This window comes from Cetorhinus maximus, chromosome 4, assembly GCF_964194155.1.
Source record: "Cetorhinus maximus chromosome 4, sCetMax3.hap1.1, whole genome shotgun sequence".
NCBI lineage: Eukaryota > Metazoa > Chordata > Chondrichthyes > Lamniformes > Cetorhinidae > Cetorhinus > Cetorhinus maximus.
Genome location: NC_135882.1, coordinates 152,264,256 through 152,281,530, shown reverse-complemented (window position 1 = coordinate 152,281,530; position 17,275 = coordinate 152,264,256). Strand labels below are relative to the sequence as shown.

The following is a 17,275-nucleotide window of genomic DNA, read 5'->3' as shown; positions in this document are numbered from 1 at the left end:
GAAAGGCCAGCTGTACCGAGAGTGGATAAATCGCCTGGCCAGATGGCTTGCTTCCCAGGTTGTTAAGTTGTAAAGGATATGGCAGAAGGATTTGGCATAATCACCTAACCTTCCCTAGATATTGGGGAAGTGCCAGAGAATTTGAAAATTACAAATGTGACACCCTTATTCACAAAATGGTGTGAAGACATTCCGAGTAACTACAAGCTGAACATCAGTTTAGAAGTAAAAACAGATGCTAGGAGATGTTTAAGTTAATTCACGATAGCCAGCACTGTAAATGTCAATCATGTTGACTGATATAATTGAATTTTTTCATGAAGTAGAGAATGCAGTGGATGTTGTCTATAAGGAGTTTAAGAAAGTTTTTGACAAAATACTACATAAAAAGCTAGTTACCTAAATTGAGATATGGGATAGGAAGGTCAACATCAGCTTGCGGTAAAAATAATGGCGTAAGGACAGAAAACAACGAGCCAAGCTTATTTTTTGGACTGGAGGTTGGTGTTCCCAAGGGTCAATGCCAGGTCCAAAAACTTGGATTTTGGAACACAGGGTAAAGTTTCAATATTTGCCGATGATACCAAATTTGGTGATGTGGCAAACAGTGAGGATAATATTGCAACAGAACATAAACAGGCTAGCAGAATGGGCAGACGAGCGGCAGAAGGAATTTAATACAGAGAAGTACGAGGTGATGCATTTAGCAGAAGAGACAGGGAGAAGCATTAGAGATTTAATGGCACAGTTACAGTAACAGAAGGACATGGAGTATAGATCTTTGAGGGTGGCAGGGGATATTGAGAGAGTAGTTCACAATGCGCATGGGATCTTGATATTTGCAAATAGAGGTATTAAGTACAGAGACTGGAAAGTTATGCTGAACCCTTATGAAGCTCTAGTTAGGCCACAACTAGAGTATTGCGTTCAGTTCTGGTCACCACACTTTAAAGAGGATGTGAAGGCCCTTGACAAGGTGCAGAGAAGATTTACTGGAATGGCAAATGAGGGAATTTACCTACCAAGTTAGTTTAGAGAAGCTGGGATTATTTTTCTTGGAGGCAAAGGAGGTTTGTGGAGATCTGACAGACAAAGCTGATGGTCAAAGTCAAGAGGATGCAGGTTTACAGCTTTGGGCAAGAGATACAGCGCAGAATCGTCCCAGGTTTGCACTGAGTGCGGTAGCGGGCGGGGAAAATGTCGTTTTACCCGCCGGCCAAAATGGCAGCTTTTCACACTGTATCATCCCAAACTTGCTGCATTAATTACGCATTCCCGGGAAACATGCCATTTTGATGGCGGGCAGGCTCTCATTCACCCGCCACGCTATCACCTCGTGCTTCACTACACTGGGTGCTATAATTAAAGAGCAGCCGCGCGTACACCTCTCAGTGTTTCCAGCCCAGGACTGCTGCATGGAAGACATGGCCCGGAAAGGCTGTAAGACTGCAACCCCCAGGTTTAATCACACGTTCCTTGAGCGCCTTTTGGATGCCATGGAGGCTAACCGTGAGGTCCTCTATCCCTGCTCTGGCCACAGGACAGGCAGCAACATCACCAATCTGGCTTGGGAGGCGGTGACAGCGATGGTCAGCGCCAACGCCCTACAAAAGAGGACAGCCACCCAATGCCTCAAGAGGATGAATGATCCCCTCCATGCTACCAGGGTAAGGTAACCATCTTATCATTCTAAACCCACACGTTCACTGGCATCTCACTCACTGCCAGCTCAAGGGACATTACCATTCACTATCTCTCACACACCTTCATTGTCCTCATCCCATCCATGGGACCACTCAACATCCACACAGGCCAGGCATACTTATCATCTGCTCTGGCAAGTGTCCTGCTTACACTCTCTCCATCTCTATTCATGCAGGACAAGCTGGCACACGAGAAGAGAGAGAGGTCGCAGACTGGTGGGGGAATGCCTGAAACCTAAGTCCTCATGGACTTTGAAAACAGAGCCATCTAACTGGCTGGCAAGGATCTAGGCCTTTCCTGTGCTGACGGTGAGGTTGGCGATGCTCTACTAAGTGAGGGTTCAGCAGTGCAACATCCATCAGACAATCATGCTGTGAGTGATGTGTCCTGTTTCACAGGCCACTGCCATGTACTAATTATCTCTCCTTGCATTCGCAAGCATATCTGAAACCTCTGAAGAGGAATCTGAAGGCACCCTCCTTGTAGTCCCGTCACAGTGCTTACCCACACCTTCCACCAGCGCAGAGGCACACACCTCGATGGGACTGAGCTTCATAGTAGCCTCGGGATCACAATCTGGTGAACACACCGTACTGTCTGATCCAGGACAGGTGGCGGCAGGGACTTCCCAGGTGACCGGCACTTGTTGGATTGCTGGAAGCCAGGAATTTGCTGAGTCTGAGTCTGAGTCAGATAATGGGACTCTGGACTCGGCCAGGCCTCAGTGGCTGAGGCTGCAAAGACAAGCTTGGGAACATCAGGAAGGGATTTCCCCTGCACTCCTCAGATAGCAAGGAACAATGGAGGAATCCGTCCGCCTTCAGACTGAGGTGAATACGTCAGCATGCCAATGCACCAAGGTCAACACTGGTAGGATGGCAGCCATCATGGAGGCCTTGGTCCAGGACGTTGCTCCTGCACTGCTCTGTGGGCTGCACTCCATCGCTGATGCCATAGTTGGCATCCAACACTGTGTACATGAGTAGGGTGTGGGACAGCTCAACCTCATTGCAGCTGCCCCTTCTCCTCAAGGAGTCAGCCATGTGCCCTTGATCACCATAGGGAGGAGGGTCAACAGGTGTACACCCCGGGGCCGTCCATCCAGGTGACTCCGGGAGAGTCCAGCCCATCTGAATCCCCTCTTCCTGTGACCTCAGCAGCTTCAGCGCCACAGCTCAAGGAGGGTGCCACTGCCACACAGCAGGACCCCGAAAGCAGGCCGGGACCCTCTGGGTCACAGCCCTCCAGAGGACACCTGTCATCACAGACAGGGTTTAGCTGTCAGCAGGCTGCCTCCACCTCCTTTGTGGATGTCTGGGGAGCAATAAGACATAGTGGCAGGGTTAGGAAGGTTAAGAAGATGTAGTTGCACAGCGTGGGCACGGGTGTTTACCACTTGTACATAATGTTCACTATTGTAAATGAGCTCTCAACAATGTCTCCCTGCCTAGGGATCCTTGTTCTGATGAGCAGTGTTCTTATCACTCTGATGTGAAACCTTTCTGCACAAGGTAAAGGCAGGCGTCTCAGTCCAGGTCCTCTTACTGTGCTTTGTACAGCCTTCAGACCAAATTGATGCCTGCCTCACACTCCCTGGACACATTATGTCTGCCCCTCGACAGTGCTGATCATTGCTGCCAAAATGTCGTGGGCAGGCGTCACCGAGTTCCGTCATTCTCTCTGTGTGCTCTCAGCACCTTCAAGGTGGGGGTGGCCCGCATCTCATCAGCATCTGTGGCCAGTGATGCTGTGCTCCTGAAGGGGTCAGATGCTGAAGGCGGACAAAGGATCAGGTGCTTTTAAGGTTTCATGGCTGCATAACTATGATATGACCCTGATCACAGAGCATAAGCGAGCTGCCCTCGGCTAGACAGGAGTCAGACATTCTCAGAGGCTAAGTGAAGGTTCAGGGAGTATCCTCACTGCATGACATCATCATCTTCCTGCAATCAAGCGATTATTAGGGCCTTCAATGTGTCTCCATGACAGGAGCCTTATCACAGAGGATCTGTGCACTGGCATAAGCCAAAGTGGAGTCAAACGCTCACAGATGCAATGTGAGGATCTATGGCGTCTCCTCACTGCATGATGGCATCATGTGCCACAAATCTAGCAGCTTTGAGGGACTCCAGAGTCGTCTGTCCAGTGCGAGGGCCTCATCGCAGTCATCGTCAACTTTGAGGACCTTCGCACCCTCACCTCATCAACGTCCTCCTCACTGGAGGAGATGTGCAGCTCCTCCATCTCCTCCTCAGCCAGCTCCTCTCTCCGTTGCAGCACCAGGTTGTAAAGGGTGCAGCAGGCGATGACAATGCATTACACCCTCTGTGGACTATTTTGCAGGGCTCCACCAGACTGGAAACTTATTTTCAGCATTCTGATGGTCTGCTCCACCAAGTTGTAAGTTGCAGCATAGCCTCATTGTACCTTTGCTCTGCTGCAGTCTGAGACCACCGCACGGGTGTCATCAGCCACATCCTCTGTGGATAGCCCTTGTCCCCGACGAGCCATCTCTGCAGCGTCTGTGGACCCAGGAAGACGTCAGGGATCTGTGATCAGCTGAGAATGCAGGAGTCATAGACACTTCTGGAAACCGTGCGCAGACCTGCAGGATGCGTTTGTGGTGGTCGCACACCAGCTGCACATTCAGCGAAAGGAATCCATTGTGGTTGAGTTAGTTGACCGCGTGTTGTGATGGAGATCTGAGCGCCACGTGAGTCCAGTCCCTCGCATCCTGCACCTGTGGGAAACCTGAGATCTGGGCAAATCCAAACGCTCTTGCATCCTGGCTCTCCTGGTCCCGGGCAAAATGTACATGGTTGTGTGTCTGTGCGAAGGTGGCATCTGTGAGCTCATGGATACATTTCTGGGTGGATGCTTGTGATATCCCACAGGGGTCACCTGTGGAGCTCTGAAAGGAGCCAGTAGAGTAAAAATTGAGCACCACAGTCACTTTCATGGCCACTGGCAGTGGATGCCCTCCATGTCCCCGTGGCACCAAATCCTGCAGTAGCTGGCAGATCTGACCAATCAGTTCCCGAGGCATCTGCAGTCTTCGGCCACATTGGTTCTCGGTCATCTGCAGAAATGAAAGGTGGCGTCTATAGACTCTGGGTCTAGCTGAGTGCCTGCCAGCAACAGTTCACTGTGGCTCTTCAGCGGCGTGTATGGGAGCCCCAGCCACCCTTTCTTCCCGAGGGTGCAGCTCCTCCCTCTGCACAGCCAGACACCTCCATCACTTTCTTCTCAGTCGTCTTCGCTCCCAGTACACCACGAGGCATACAGCTAGTTCACCAGGCTCCATGCTCCTGATGTATTCCTCCTGCACGAAGAAAGAGAGAGATATGTGGGTTAGCTTGAGTGTACTAAGAACCTCTCCTGGTTTAGTCTGAAGGCCCCTTAATGCATCCCGGAGAGTGCTGGCCACCACTTGGATGGCCAGATTTTAGTGCCCTGCATGGCTGCCCAAAGCCCCACCCACCTCCGCCCCACTGCGCCTGGCCAATTGGCAGCAGTCTTGCCCATTGGACTGCATGTTGTGCTCTCAGCTCAGGCACAGGCATTCTCCTAACCCACGCTGCAAGGCTGCACTGTTAGCTTGAACCATGGGGGAGACTGGTCCAAACCGGGATGATGACATTGCAAGGGGCTGTGAACGCCTCCATCAGTGACTGCTCCATGGGCAGCTTTAGCAAGGAGATTGTACAATGTGCTCAGTAGTCCAACTGCTGTGCAGTCCACTAAAACGCCATTACTTTGCAGTCTGTGCCCAAGGGGTGAAAAGCTCTGGAGCACATGGTGGCACTTTCATGTCTCTGCATGGCTTGAGTGGGCAGGTAAGCTAGAGGCCTGACTCCACACATGTCAATGTGGCTGCATCTGAACTGTATCAGCTGCAGAGGAATGGTCACTTTAAACAAGGATTCCGTAAAGCATGGCCCCCTCCCTCTCCTCACCCAGCATGTGCTTGTGCACTACCTTCAACCGCAGGGCACCTCATGCACCTGTCCCCAACCACATGCGCCTTAACTGCAAGGCAGCCCTTGCCACCCCCCCACCCAAACCGCCTTAACCTTGAAGTCCAACAAGCGAGCATCGCGAATGCTGTGCAACATTACTGTGCACTTACCTCCAAGTTCCCCTCAAAGTGCAGCCCGCCAAGTGCACGCCATATATTCTGTTGTGAAACACTTTGGCGTGCAAACACGTTGACGTGGGCGGACGATCCAGCAGAGGGGTGATGATTCCAGTGGGCTGGCCTTATAATGACTTATAGATGTATTACAATGAGGTTCCTGACATCAGGTGGCAGGAAACATGTCCCGCCATCGATGAGCTGAGCAGATGATCGCAAACTGGTTGCACGATGTCGTGAAACCGACTTCTGGCCTTCTCGCCATATTGTCCGCTCACGCTGCTGAGCACGCCCATCACCAGCGGGCATGGAAAATTCTGCCCACAAGAGGGAATGTGAGGAAAAACTTTTTTCCACAGCGAGTAGAAATGATCTGCTTCCTACAAGAATGAAGGGAGTGGAGACAATTAATGATTTCCAAAAGAAATTAGGTGGGCACTTGAGGGAAATATTGCAGAGTTACTTGAGGGAAATATTGCAGAGTTACAGGGAAAGGGGCTGGGTAAATGGCTTTGCGGACAGCCAGGAAGGACTTGGTGGGTAAATTGACCTCCTTTTATACCGTACTGATATAACAGAGTTAGAGACATTGGGAACCCAATTGAATTAATAAACCTAAACTAATAAACCTCAGCAGAGTCTTAGATAAAGCATCACACAGGAAAGAACTTTCCAAGGTGAAAACAAAAGACTTGCAATAGAGAGAAGCTTCTTAAATGTGAACAAATTAGTTGAGTCAGAAGATGGAAAGGCTGGTAGGAGATCTGTCAATGTAGAAAGATGTGGCTGGTGGGACGTCACACAGATTGCTTCTGTGGCTACTTTTTCCTTCAATTTATAATGGAGTATGAAACAAAGCTCTTCAAGTTTGTCAATGCTATGAATTCAGGCATTGGGAGGGAATACTGTTGTAGAAACAAGACAAACAAGAAGACTGTTTTCAGAAAGATCTGGACAGATTGGAAGGTTAGACTGAAAAATTGGAAGATGCCCTTTAAAGTACAAAAGTGAAAAGTTGTGAAGCTGCAGAAGAAAATGAACAACTAGTGCACAAAATCGATAGGAACAGTCTGCATTAAAAAGGATTAGGAAGTTTTTTCAGGAAAAAAGCCTTTAAACCATCAGCACAACTGTGAGGAAAAAGGCAAACTGGCTGTCAGAATGCTGGGACTGAGCGCAAATCCCAGGAAATGAGAATTAGCTTATGGCCTGAATCTTCTGGTCAGCGTGCAGGGATGGGCCCTGCTCGCCGACGTGTAAAATGACGCACGGTGATGTCGGCCCTGCATCCTGATGTCACTGTGCGTCATTCTGATCCTCAGTTCAGTGGGCACGCATAGGAATCGGTTGCACGCCCGCCGAATTGTCTAGGGCCTATTAAGGCCATTATTAAGCTAATTAAACTGCTTCTCACGGCTGCCCATCCAGCCTTAAGGTTGGCGGGCAGGTGAAGAGCCGAGGCAGCCTTCGCATTTTTCATAGAACTTCAGGAAGTTTCATGAAGGTTTTATAACTTTAATAAAAATTTTTAATAAAATTCATAGACATGTCCCAGCTCATGTGACACTTTCACATGTGGGGACATGCCGAATAATTTTTTCAAATCTTTTTTTCGGGTTTTTGCAATGAAATAAATCTCCCCGAAGCAGCTCCGAGCCTCAGGGAGATTTCTGAGCTCTTTTGCGCACATGTAAGTGAAAGAACACAGGCCCTGACTCTCCCTCCTCCCCCGCCCGCACGCACGGATAGCGCTAAGCACTTCCGGGTGCACGTCACACTGGGTGGGCCTTAATTGGCCCACCCAAGCAAAATGGCGGCGCGCAGCCTATCGTGGGCGGCGATTGGCTATGTGCCCACCTGCGTCCGCCCCCGAACTGCCCGCCTGCCCGACGGGGAGAAAATTCTCCCCTATATGAAGCATTGATCTTGGGCACCCTATAGCAGAGACATTGGAGGCAACACAAAGAAGGGCAACTAAGTTAATTGAACTTGACATTTCGGCTGTAACAGAAGGTATTTAATATCCTAATGGGAACAAAACCACTGGATCCCATAGAGATGTTCAATATGAATGCAAGGACAAGGGAACATGGATCCAAGAATAGACAAAAATGGTGAACAAACAGTTGAGATATAACTTCTTCAAGCAGAATGTGATATGTGCACTAGCCGACTGAGGGAGGCAGTACAAGTAGAGGAGTCAAAAATGTGAAGAGGCTGTGGATAGTTTTTTGGCAGGCTACTGTAGGCTATGAGATTAAGCTGAGTACGACATCTGTGACCTTTTGTACTGGCACAGTAGATGGAAGTGGTCTTTGTTAGCCCCGTAAGGCCTTATGCTAATAAGGACATATTGGGAAGCAATGCTTAGTATCAAGCACAGGATATGCCAATTAAGAGATAATGCACCATACCTATGTTTCCTCTTCCCGGTCAGTTAAGGTATCATGTGTAACCATTGTGTCAAGGCAATTTCTTGAGGGAGTCATGGAAGAATTACCCAGGATTTTGCCTGAATTTAGTCATGGATTTTTTCTGGACATTATTGCCTCTCCTTAGAGTTAGCATCCCTATGGTTCAGGGGGTTGTTGTACAAGCTTGCACCATCTAACACATAAGCTGACCGCTAAGGGACCTCATGATCATTTCTTACTGTTTTTATCGGAAGTCCTTACGTATTTATTAACGCCAAGGAGGGATTTATTCTCAGCATTATGTGTCATCAACATTGTAAGGCTTCATCTGATAATTAATTTGGGCAAAGCCTGTTCTCTAATGAATGCACTTTTCTAGAAATAGCAACCCATACTGCCTACTTGCGTGCTTTTTATGATGTCATTCACATATAGTAACCTAAGGAAACCTTATTCTTTGAACAAAGCAATATTGATTGAAATGAACTTTAATTATTCACTGCATTGACTGCTGGTCTTTTGCAGATCAAATGTGTGTGATTTTATTGATGATTCATTTTGATAACATTTGCCATTGTTAAGTGCATGTAAAAAATGACAGATAGTAAAGACAATGCTCAGATATTTCATACCTCTAAAGCACTATAAAATAATCCATCTAGGATTAATTTTGGTAATGATGTTTTACTCTGCACACCTTTTAGTTATTCGCAGAAAGAACATTAATCCATTCATCTGAATAAGATGCTAAAACTGACCAAGCGGAGGACTAAAATCAGACTGGACTGTAGGATTTCTGAGTACATTCTCCAATTTGCAGTCCTGGGCTCCCATTTCCACTTCCTTACAAGCTGATCACTACTTTCCCTAAAACGACTGGTGTTTTCACCAGCTCCATTGCTGATTGTAACTGATGAACAGACACAAAACGAACGGGTCTCAAAAATTATTGCAAATCTTCAGTTAACGATGGGCTGAGATAGACAGATTTTTAATCAGTAAGGGAATCAAGGGTTATGGAGAAAAGGCAGGAAAGTGGAGTTGAGGATTAATCAGCCATGATCTCATTGAATGACGGAGTAGACTCGATGGTCCAAATGGCCTACTTCTGCTCCTACGTCTTTTGGTCTTACAACCAACAAATTGCAAAAACGTTGTATATCTTAGCCAAATGATTGTAATCCATGACTCACTTCTTGCCCAAAATTTAATGTGTCTTGCGCACAATACTTTGATTTGATATCCACTACGCGATACATTAAAATAATATTTATTTACCCCAGATAAAAGATTGGTGGTTGAGTAATCCTAATGTTTTTTGGCCGAAGAATTTCAGTGTCAGCTCGATTCAGTTGGTAAGACTCACCTTCTGAATCAACAGATTAAAGAATGCACTCTTGGAATCATATAGCACAGGAGGCCATTGAGCTCATCATGCCTATCCTGGTTCTTTGAGAAAGCTATCCAGTTAGTTCCACTCCCCTGCTGTTTCCCCGTGGCTCTACAACTTTCATATTTTCCAGTATATATGCAATTTGCTTTTGAAAGTTAGTATTGAAACAGGTAGTACCATCCTTGTGGTAGGCCATGACCACTTACATAGCATCATATTGTTCCACAGGGCATTCCAAACTGCATGAGAGTCAATAAATTACTTTTGAATAATCATGGTTACATAGGCAAAATATAGCATTCAATATGCATGCAGCAGGGACTCACAAATAGCAAATTAAATACATTATCACTTCATCTGTTTTTTAACCTGATGGCGGCTGAGGGAGAAAATCTCACCAGGACACTCGCAGAAATACCTGCTGTATTTCAAAGGCATCACTGGATCATTTACATTCACCTTAACATGCATGTGGGGCCTCAGTGTCACAGTTTATCACAAAGATGACACTTCTAACAAAGGAGTGCTTTCTATGTGCTGCTTTGCAATGTCAGCCAAGTTTATGTCCTGAAACAGAGTTCAAGCCTATAATCCATTGATTCAGATGAACCAAAAAGACACCTTAGTCCCATTCTAGCACTTGAACTCACAATCCAGGATGCTACTCCAGTGGAGCATCGACTGAGTGCTATATTGTGAGAGATTCCTCAGATGATACATCTTACTTGAACAAAGTTCTTTTGTGGACTTGGTCAACAATGGGAGCTCAATAGATTTAGTGCATCTAAACCATAGCACAATACCAAATAGGAAATTACTTTGTAAAGCACAAAAGCACAGGATAGAAGGGAAGCTTTTGAAATTAACCGGTTGAGTCAGAGCATGAAGTGTTAAACCCCATCCATTTTTCCTGGTGACTTTGGACAGGCATTAATAGGTGAAGAACACTGACCTCTCATTTAACAATACTCTTTCCTCAACTACCACCACAAAAAATAGATTAACTACTCATTCATCTCACAGCCATTCAATGGATCTGTGCAACATAAGGCCACAATAATATAATAGACATAATAACAGATCGTGACCTCCAAAAGTCTGTCTTAGTAAATGAAATGTTTTGAGACATTTGAAAGGTGTGATAAGGTGCGATATAGTTACAAGCCTTTCCTTTGCCAAAATTAACTGTAGATTTGCCAAATTCGCTAACAAAATCTATGTCACTGAGAAATTAATTGATCTTTCAACCTTGCCTCATTAATAATTTGCACTTATACAGCCCTAAGACAGCATCAAACACATTTCACAACCAGCGGGTAAAAAAAATTACTTATACAAACTGAGGAACAAATGCTTAAGGAGATTACTACCATTCTGAAAGTTAGTAACAGCCACTTTACATTGCTCTTCAAAAAACGCTAAACTTCCTTTGACATAGACACTGCCTTCTGCAGAAACCCCCTTATTCTTCCCCTCGCTCTATAAGCCCTAAGCTTTTAAACAGCAAGCTTAACCATTACTTCATTCACTTCCACTCCATCGAACAGTTCATTCATGTTCATGTCATCATTTATTGTAGACCAAAACAAAATCAAAACACTGTGGATGTTGGAAATCTGGAATGAAAACAGAATCTGCTGGAAATACTCAGCAGGTCAGGCACAGTTAACACTTCGGGTCGAGATGACCCACAGTTCTTTCCTCAGTTCTGGTTAAGTATTATCACAACTTTAAATGTTGACCCTGTTTCTCACTACAGATGTTGTCTGACCTGCTGAGTATTTCCAGCTTCTTCTGTTTGGGTTTCATGCACTGTCAGCTTTTGCCCTGCAACCAGATTCCTAGGTAATAAAACAAAATAAAAGCCACAAGCAATCACAGCAGATCTGAATAGAAAACAGAGAATAGCCCTGGTGTCCTTGCCAATGCTTATCCCTCAACTAACACTGCCAAAACAGATTTTCTTGTCATTTATCCTGTAGTCCTCTATAGGGTCCTGATGAGTGTAAAATTGGACATTTCCTTACATGACAACAGTGGCAAGACTTCATAAGTAATTTATTGGCTTTGGTGTGCTTTGGAACAACGTGAGAAATGGAAAGGTGCTACATCAATGAAATTTTCTCTGTTGCTTTGTGGGTAGGAAAAACCTATTTACTGAGAGAGATGAAAATATGTCATGCAGGGCAACAGATGCAAAATTACTGGGGGTATGCAGAACACAGTGTGGTTAGGACAAGAAAGGGATTTGCCTAGATGGCCCAATAGGCTTTTCTCATCAGTATTTTTTTATGTTCTTGTGTACAGTATCAGTGACCCACATATCAACACGTCAAGTTAAAAAATAGCACTGAACCATTCCCCAGTCTCAGAGTAATTCGGCTGCATGGCACATATTAAATTGCAAATCAGCCTTAAATGTAAAGAAAATGCCTGAGGCAAAAACGGTTGGATCCTGACCATTTTACTCACACTTCCAGAAACAAGTTTCTAATACAACTCTCACTTTATAGAGAGCAGGAGGAATCAATAATCATTGTGGTGCCTCAAATTGAAATCTGAAATGACAAGGTCTGCACAATTTTGACAAACTTTGATTGGTGCTGTGTAGGAAAACACTTAATTGTTAAAGGTAATATTTATCATTCTTTACTGCATCAAGGTGAAATACAAGTTACTGTGTTCGAAAGAAAGCAGGTGAACTGATCAAGCTGAGGCTCCAATGCAATTCTCCTAACAAGTGAATGACAAACGATTCCATTAGATGCAGTTAAGAAATAAGTGAAGTACAATGAAAGATGGCACGCATGAAGCAATTATAGGAAAGTACAGTACATTTGATTAAAATGCATTAGTCAGCACTATAGACAATAAACGATGGTACAAGTAGTATGAAATGGAAGTCTCATGCCAATGAATTGATCTTACTTTGATGCTAAGTTTTTGCAAAGAAAACCAAAGGTAAAGAAGATTCTGTCGCGTTCTGAACCTTCTGTTGCTTCATGTGCCAAAATGGAGAACTTAACAAGCTTTGTATTCTTAATTATTATGTGACAATCACTGATGGATCCATACTCCTTATTGTCCCATACTTTGAGGTGCCCCTGATTCTATGGGCTGGATTTTACATTCCCCCGCAGGCAGGTTTGAAGGCGAGGTGGGCACATAAAATTCAGCACCTGACCCCGCCCCCCCACCCCTGGATGAGTCTGAAACTTTGAGGGGGGGGAGGGGGGGGGGGATGCGGGGAGCACCCAGGGGCATGTCCAATTAATTGCCACTTAAGGGCCTCATCCCACTGCCACTGGTATTTTATTTGCAGCTTTAGCTGCATGGGCTACTCTCATGCAAAGGACAGGGTAGGGGAATGGGGGCATTTGGAAGTCCTCTGCAAGCCCCTGGGTCCATCAGAGACCCCCACAAAGATCATTCATACCAGTTTAATATTTCCTTGGCTTCTTGAACCGGGTGACCTCACCCCCCGCCTCCTAATGAGCCAAGACCATTGGCCTCAGATTTAGCTGGACTCCTCGGTGCGACGGGACAGCCTATTGAACCAGCAGTGGACAGCACTTCCCCTAAAGCTGGTAAGGCTACAGAGATGCCGGACATCCAATTGGACAGCGACTCGTTAAGGCGGGACTTGCTCCTGAGCAATGGGCGAAGGTCTCAGCTTAAAGCAATTAACACCACTCCCAGCACTAAATTACTGCGGGGAAACTGTCGGGATTATGGGCAGGCTCCTCTCCGAATTTTTAGCTGGGGGGATGGGGACACAGTGCCCTATCAAATCCCGGCCCAATGTTTCAGTGCCAAGGTAACATGACAGATTAGCAAGCCTGATACTAAATGGTGCTGTCATCTGAAAACACAGCATCAGTTTCCACATGTACCCTGATGATATCCAGCTCCATCTCATCATTACGACCCCCAACCCCCCTCCTCCTCTGTCACTAAATTGTCACACTAAGGGCTGGATTTTATGGGACACTGTGGTCCCCGCCTTGCTGACTAAAACATCGGTGGGGAGCCCATTATCCCTTCGGCTGCTCCATGGCAATTTAACGCTGGGAGCAGGATTGATTGCTTCAAGGCGAGGCATCCGCCCTTTCTCGGGAGGAATAAATCCGGCCTCAGAGAGCCGCTGGCCAATCGGATGGCCAGCAGCTCTGTAGTCCCACCAGTGTCAGTGGGAGCTCTGTCCATTTTGGGGCCACAGGCAGTCCCAGCACGCCGAGGAACCCAGGTAAGGCTGGGTGTGGAGTGAAGTCAGAGCATGGGGCGAGGGTGGGAAGGGGGTTGAGGGGGGAGAGGGGCTAATTCAGGACAGCTGCGTAGATGGTTAAAGTTAGGGGATCGGTCTTTGTTGGGGGGGGGCTGTGGGGGGGTGGGGGGGTTGTAGATGCCTCTGATGGGCCCAGGGGACCTGCAAAGAAGGCCCCACTGTCGCCTTACCAGACACCAGCCTGCGCAGCTGAACTTCCCACATGGCGTGGGCCCATCACTGTCATGGGTAACTGGTGGAAGTGGGATGAGCCCCTTAAGTGGCCATTAATTGGCCACTTAAGGACCTCGATAGACCCAAGGGCAGGTGGGCTGTCTGACTGCTCCCACCCACCGCCCTGCCCCCTGTAAAATTTCAGACAGGTTGTGGGTGGGAAGGCCACCTGCTGGATTGCACCACATTCCAACCCGCCAGTTGGGCAGCGTAATACCTAGCCCTCCTTGTTAGATATTCAGCACTGGATGTAGAAATTTCTTCCAACAAATTACTGGGAAGGCTATGACACTTTTCATCAAGTGTAATGTCCAGAATTGAACACAATACTCCAGCTGAAGCCGAACTAACATTTTATAAAGTCTTAGCAGAACTTCCTTACATTTGTACCATATGGGGGAATTTTAAGCCCCCCCCCCTAAAAAAAAGGGAAAGTTTGGGAATGAGAGAGGGGGTTTAAATTAAACACTTGAGTGTCCAGCCTCCCCAGCCCTCAGGCTTCCAACTCTCCAGCCATCTCCCTCTGCACCTCTGACAGCTCCCCAGGCTTCAATATCTCTCTCCTGACTTCCAATCCCCTCTCAGCCACCTGGGAGACCACTGCCTCTATCCCTATGCCCATTCCGTTCCGACTCTAGCATCGACCCCCCTCTCCCAAGCCTAGGAATGGCCGCCCAACCTGTCCCATCTCAGGATCAATCCCTCTTCCCTCCGCCTTATTGTCCACCCTCCGCCACTCCCCTTGGCCCGGAGCCTCCTCCCCATCACTGATCAGCCCCAATCAATGGCCCCTCATCACTCCTGGATCAAACCCCCCCGCCTCTGTCCCCACCATGCCCTGGCCATCACCACCATTTAATTTGGAACTACCCATGCGTTGTTAGAGATAAAAAGAGAAAATGTGTGAAGGCTGGAAATCTGAAATAAAGACAGATGCACGGAGGCAATTTCATACTCAAAGTGTATTAATGAAATGCATACATGAACATCTAATCACTTTGTTGCTGCCTGTGGTTATCATTAATCGTTTAGTTGCTTTTGAAATCTTTCTTAATTCTTTTTACAGAAGCTATTTTTATCAGTGATGAGATATTGAAGAGTAATGTTTACATGCGATTGATTAGAGTGTAAAAATTCATCCTTTTTTTGCCTGGAAGAAGCAGGAAGCTAAGAGGGTAAGAGGAGTCGTTGACTCTAATGGCAGCCTCTATATAGCTTTTTATTTTTAATGGCCTACAGGTATCAATGGTTGACAACACTTGATGAATGCAGTCACGACATTGAAGAGGAACACCACTCATTGCAATCCAGTACTGTGAAACTCTTGGTGCAATTGATGCAGTGTTGAAGGGTAAACTCCCAAGTCCAAAATAAACAAAGCTGTAGGAATTGTGGGGAAAACAATGGGTTTTAAATATTAATAAGCAATCAAAAGATATTGAGTGGTTAACTGTTTACCTTCTGCAATCCTCCATAGCGCTGTATAGAGTCTGAGAGCTGGTTCTTAAGCCTATCCAACTGCAACCATTCTCGCTGTAGACAAAAAAAAGAGAAATATTATTTAAATAGTCTGTTTGCCCTCCCTGAAACTTGAATCAAGCATATTGAGAAGCTGGCTAATTTCTAACCAGCCCCTCACGCTCAGACACCATCAGCATGTTAGGGGCAAAGGGAAACTGAATGAGGATTGGAAATTGGAAATAAATAGAAACAAAACTGAAATCTGAAAGAGAAGAGATGGGTTAATATTTCAGGAGCAGCCTTTTTTCCAGAGTTACAGTACAAAGGGGTTGTGCGTTAAGATATTAATCCGTGAGGACGGATCCCTACAGCTGCCAAGGTTTATGGTGGGCTGGGCCGAGGTTGGCATTGTATTGGAGTGTCAGTTAAGTTTCACAGTCTCTTTCTGGAGAACAAGTCAGCCAACAATGAGATGAAGAGGAGATATTGACAGAAAGTATGCATGGGTTCAATGGGCTGGATATAGAAATATTGCTTCTACGCATTGCTACAGTCTGAAAGAGGAAAACACAGGATGAGAATGTGAATGTGGCTTGTGAGCATGTGCAAAGGCTGCTGGGTTGAACTGCCCTTTCCTGTACTGCACATTGAATGTAAAGCAGACTATGTAATCTGAATGTGCTGCACCATTTTATTCTTCCTTTTTTTTATTCTTTTACTGGCTATGGGCATCGCTGGCGAGGCCAGCATTGACTGCCCATCCTTCATGTCCTTGAGAAGACCGCATGGTGTAGGTACGCCCACAGTGCTGTTAGGAAGGGAGTTCCTGGATTTTGACCCAGTGACAGTGCAGGAACGGCGATATAGCTCCAAGTCAGATGGTGTATGGCTTGGAGGAGATGCAGGTGGTGGTCTTCCTATGCATCTGCTGCCATTGTCATTCTAGGTGGTAGAGGTCATGGGTTTGGAAGGTGCTTTTGAAGGAGCCTTGGTGTGTTGCTGCAGTGCATCCTGTAGATGGAACACACTGGTGCTACTGTGCATCGGTGGCGGAGGGAGTGAATGTTGAAAGTGGTGGAATGGGTGTCAATCAAGTGGGCTGCTTTGTCCTGGATGGTGTGGAGTGTGAGTGATTTTAGAGCTGCACTCATCCAGTCAAGTGGAGAGTGTTCCATCATAGTGCTGATTTGAGCCTTGTAAATGGTGGACGGGCTTTGGGAAATCAGGGGGTGAGATCCTCATAGCAGAATCCCCAACCTCTGACCTGTTCTTGTAGCCACAGTATTTATATGGCTAGTCCAGTTCAGTTTCTGGTCAGTGGTAAGCCCCAGGATGTTGATAGTAGGGGATTCAGTGACGGTAATGCCATTGAATGTCAAGGGGAGATGGTTAAATTCTCTCTTGTTGAAGGTGGTCATTGCCTGGCACTTGTGTGGCGCGAATGTTACTTGGTACTTAGCATTCAAGCCTGAATGTTGTCCAGGTCTTGTTGCGTGTGGGCATGGGCTGCTTTGTTATTTGAGGAGTCAAGAATGATGCTGAATATTGTTCCATGAGGACCAGCAGATTTAAGGGAAGAGGGCACTGGGGTACAGCCACAGCAAGATGAGGAAGAAGGGAGTGGGGGTTAGAAAAATGAGACGATGAGGTCCACATGGGAGGAAGGCAGG

The 17,275-nt window shown here is 46.5% G+C and overlaps 1 protein-coding gene across 2 annotated transcripts in view; it reads right to left on the bottom strand.

Moving 5' to 3' along the window:
• Positions 1–17,275, bottom strand: part of tsnare1 (T-SNARE Domain Containing 1) — an 875,956-nt gene that overhangs the window by 253,438 nt on the left and 605,243 nt on the right. For both annotated transcript variants that reach the window (XM_078540971.1, XM_078540972.1), the window contains exon 6: positions 15,603–15,677. In XM_078540971.1, coding sequence (XP_078397097.1) covers positions 15,603–15,677 — 75 coding nt within the window. The remainder of the gene's footprint in view (positions 1–15,602; positions 15,678–17,275) is intronic.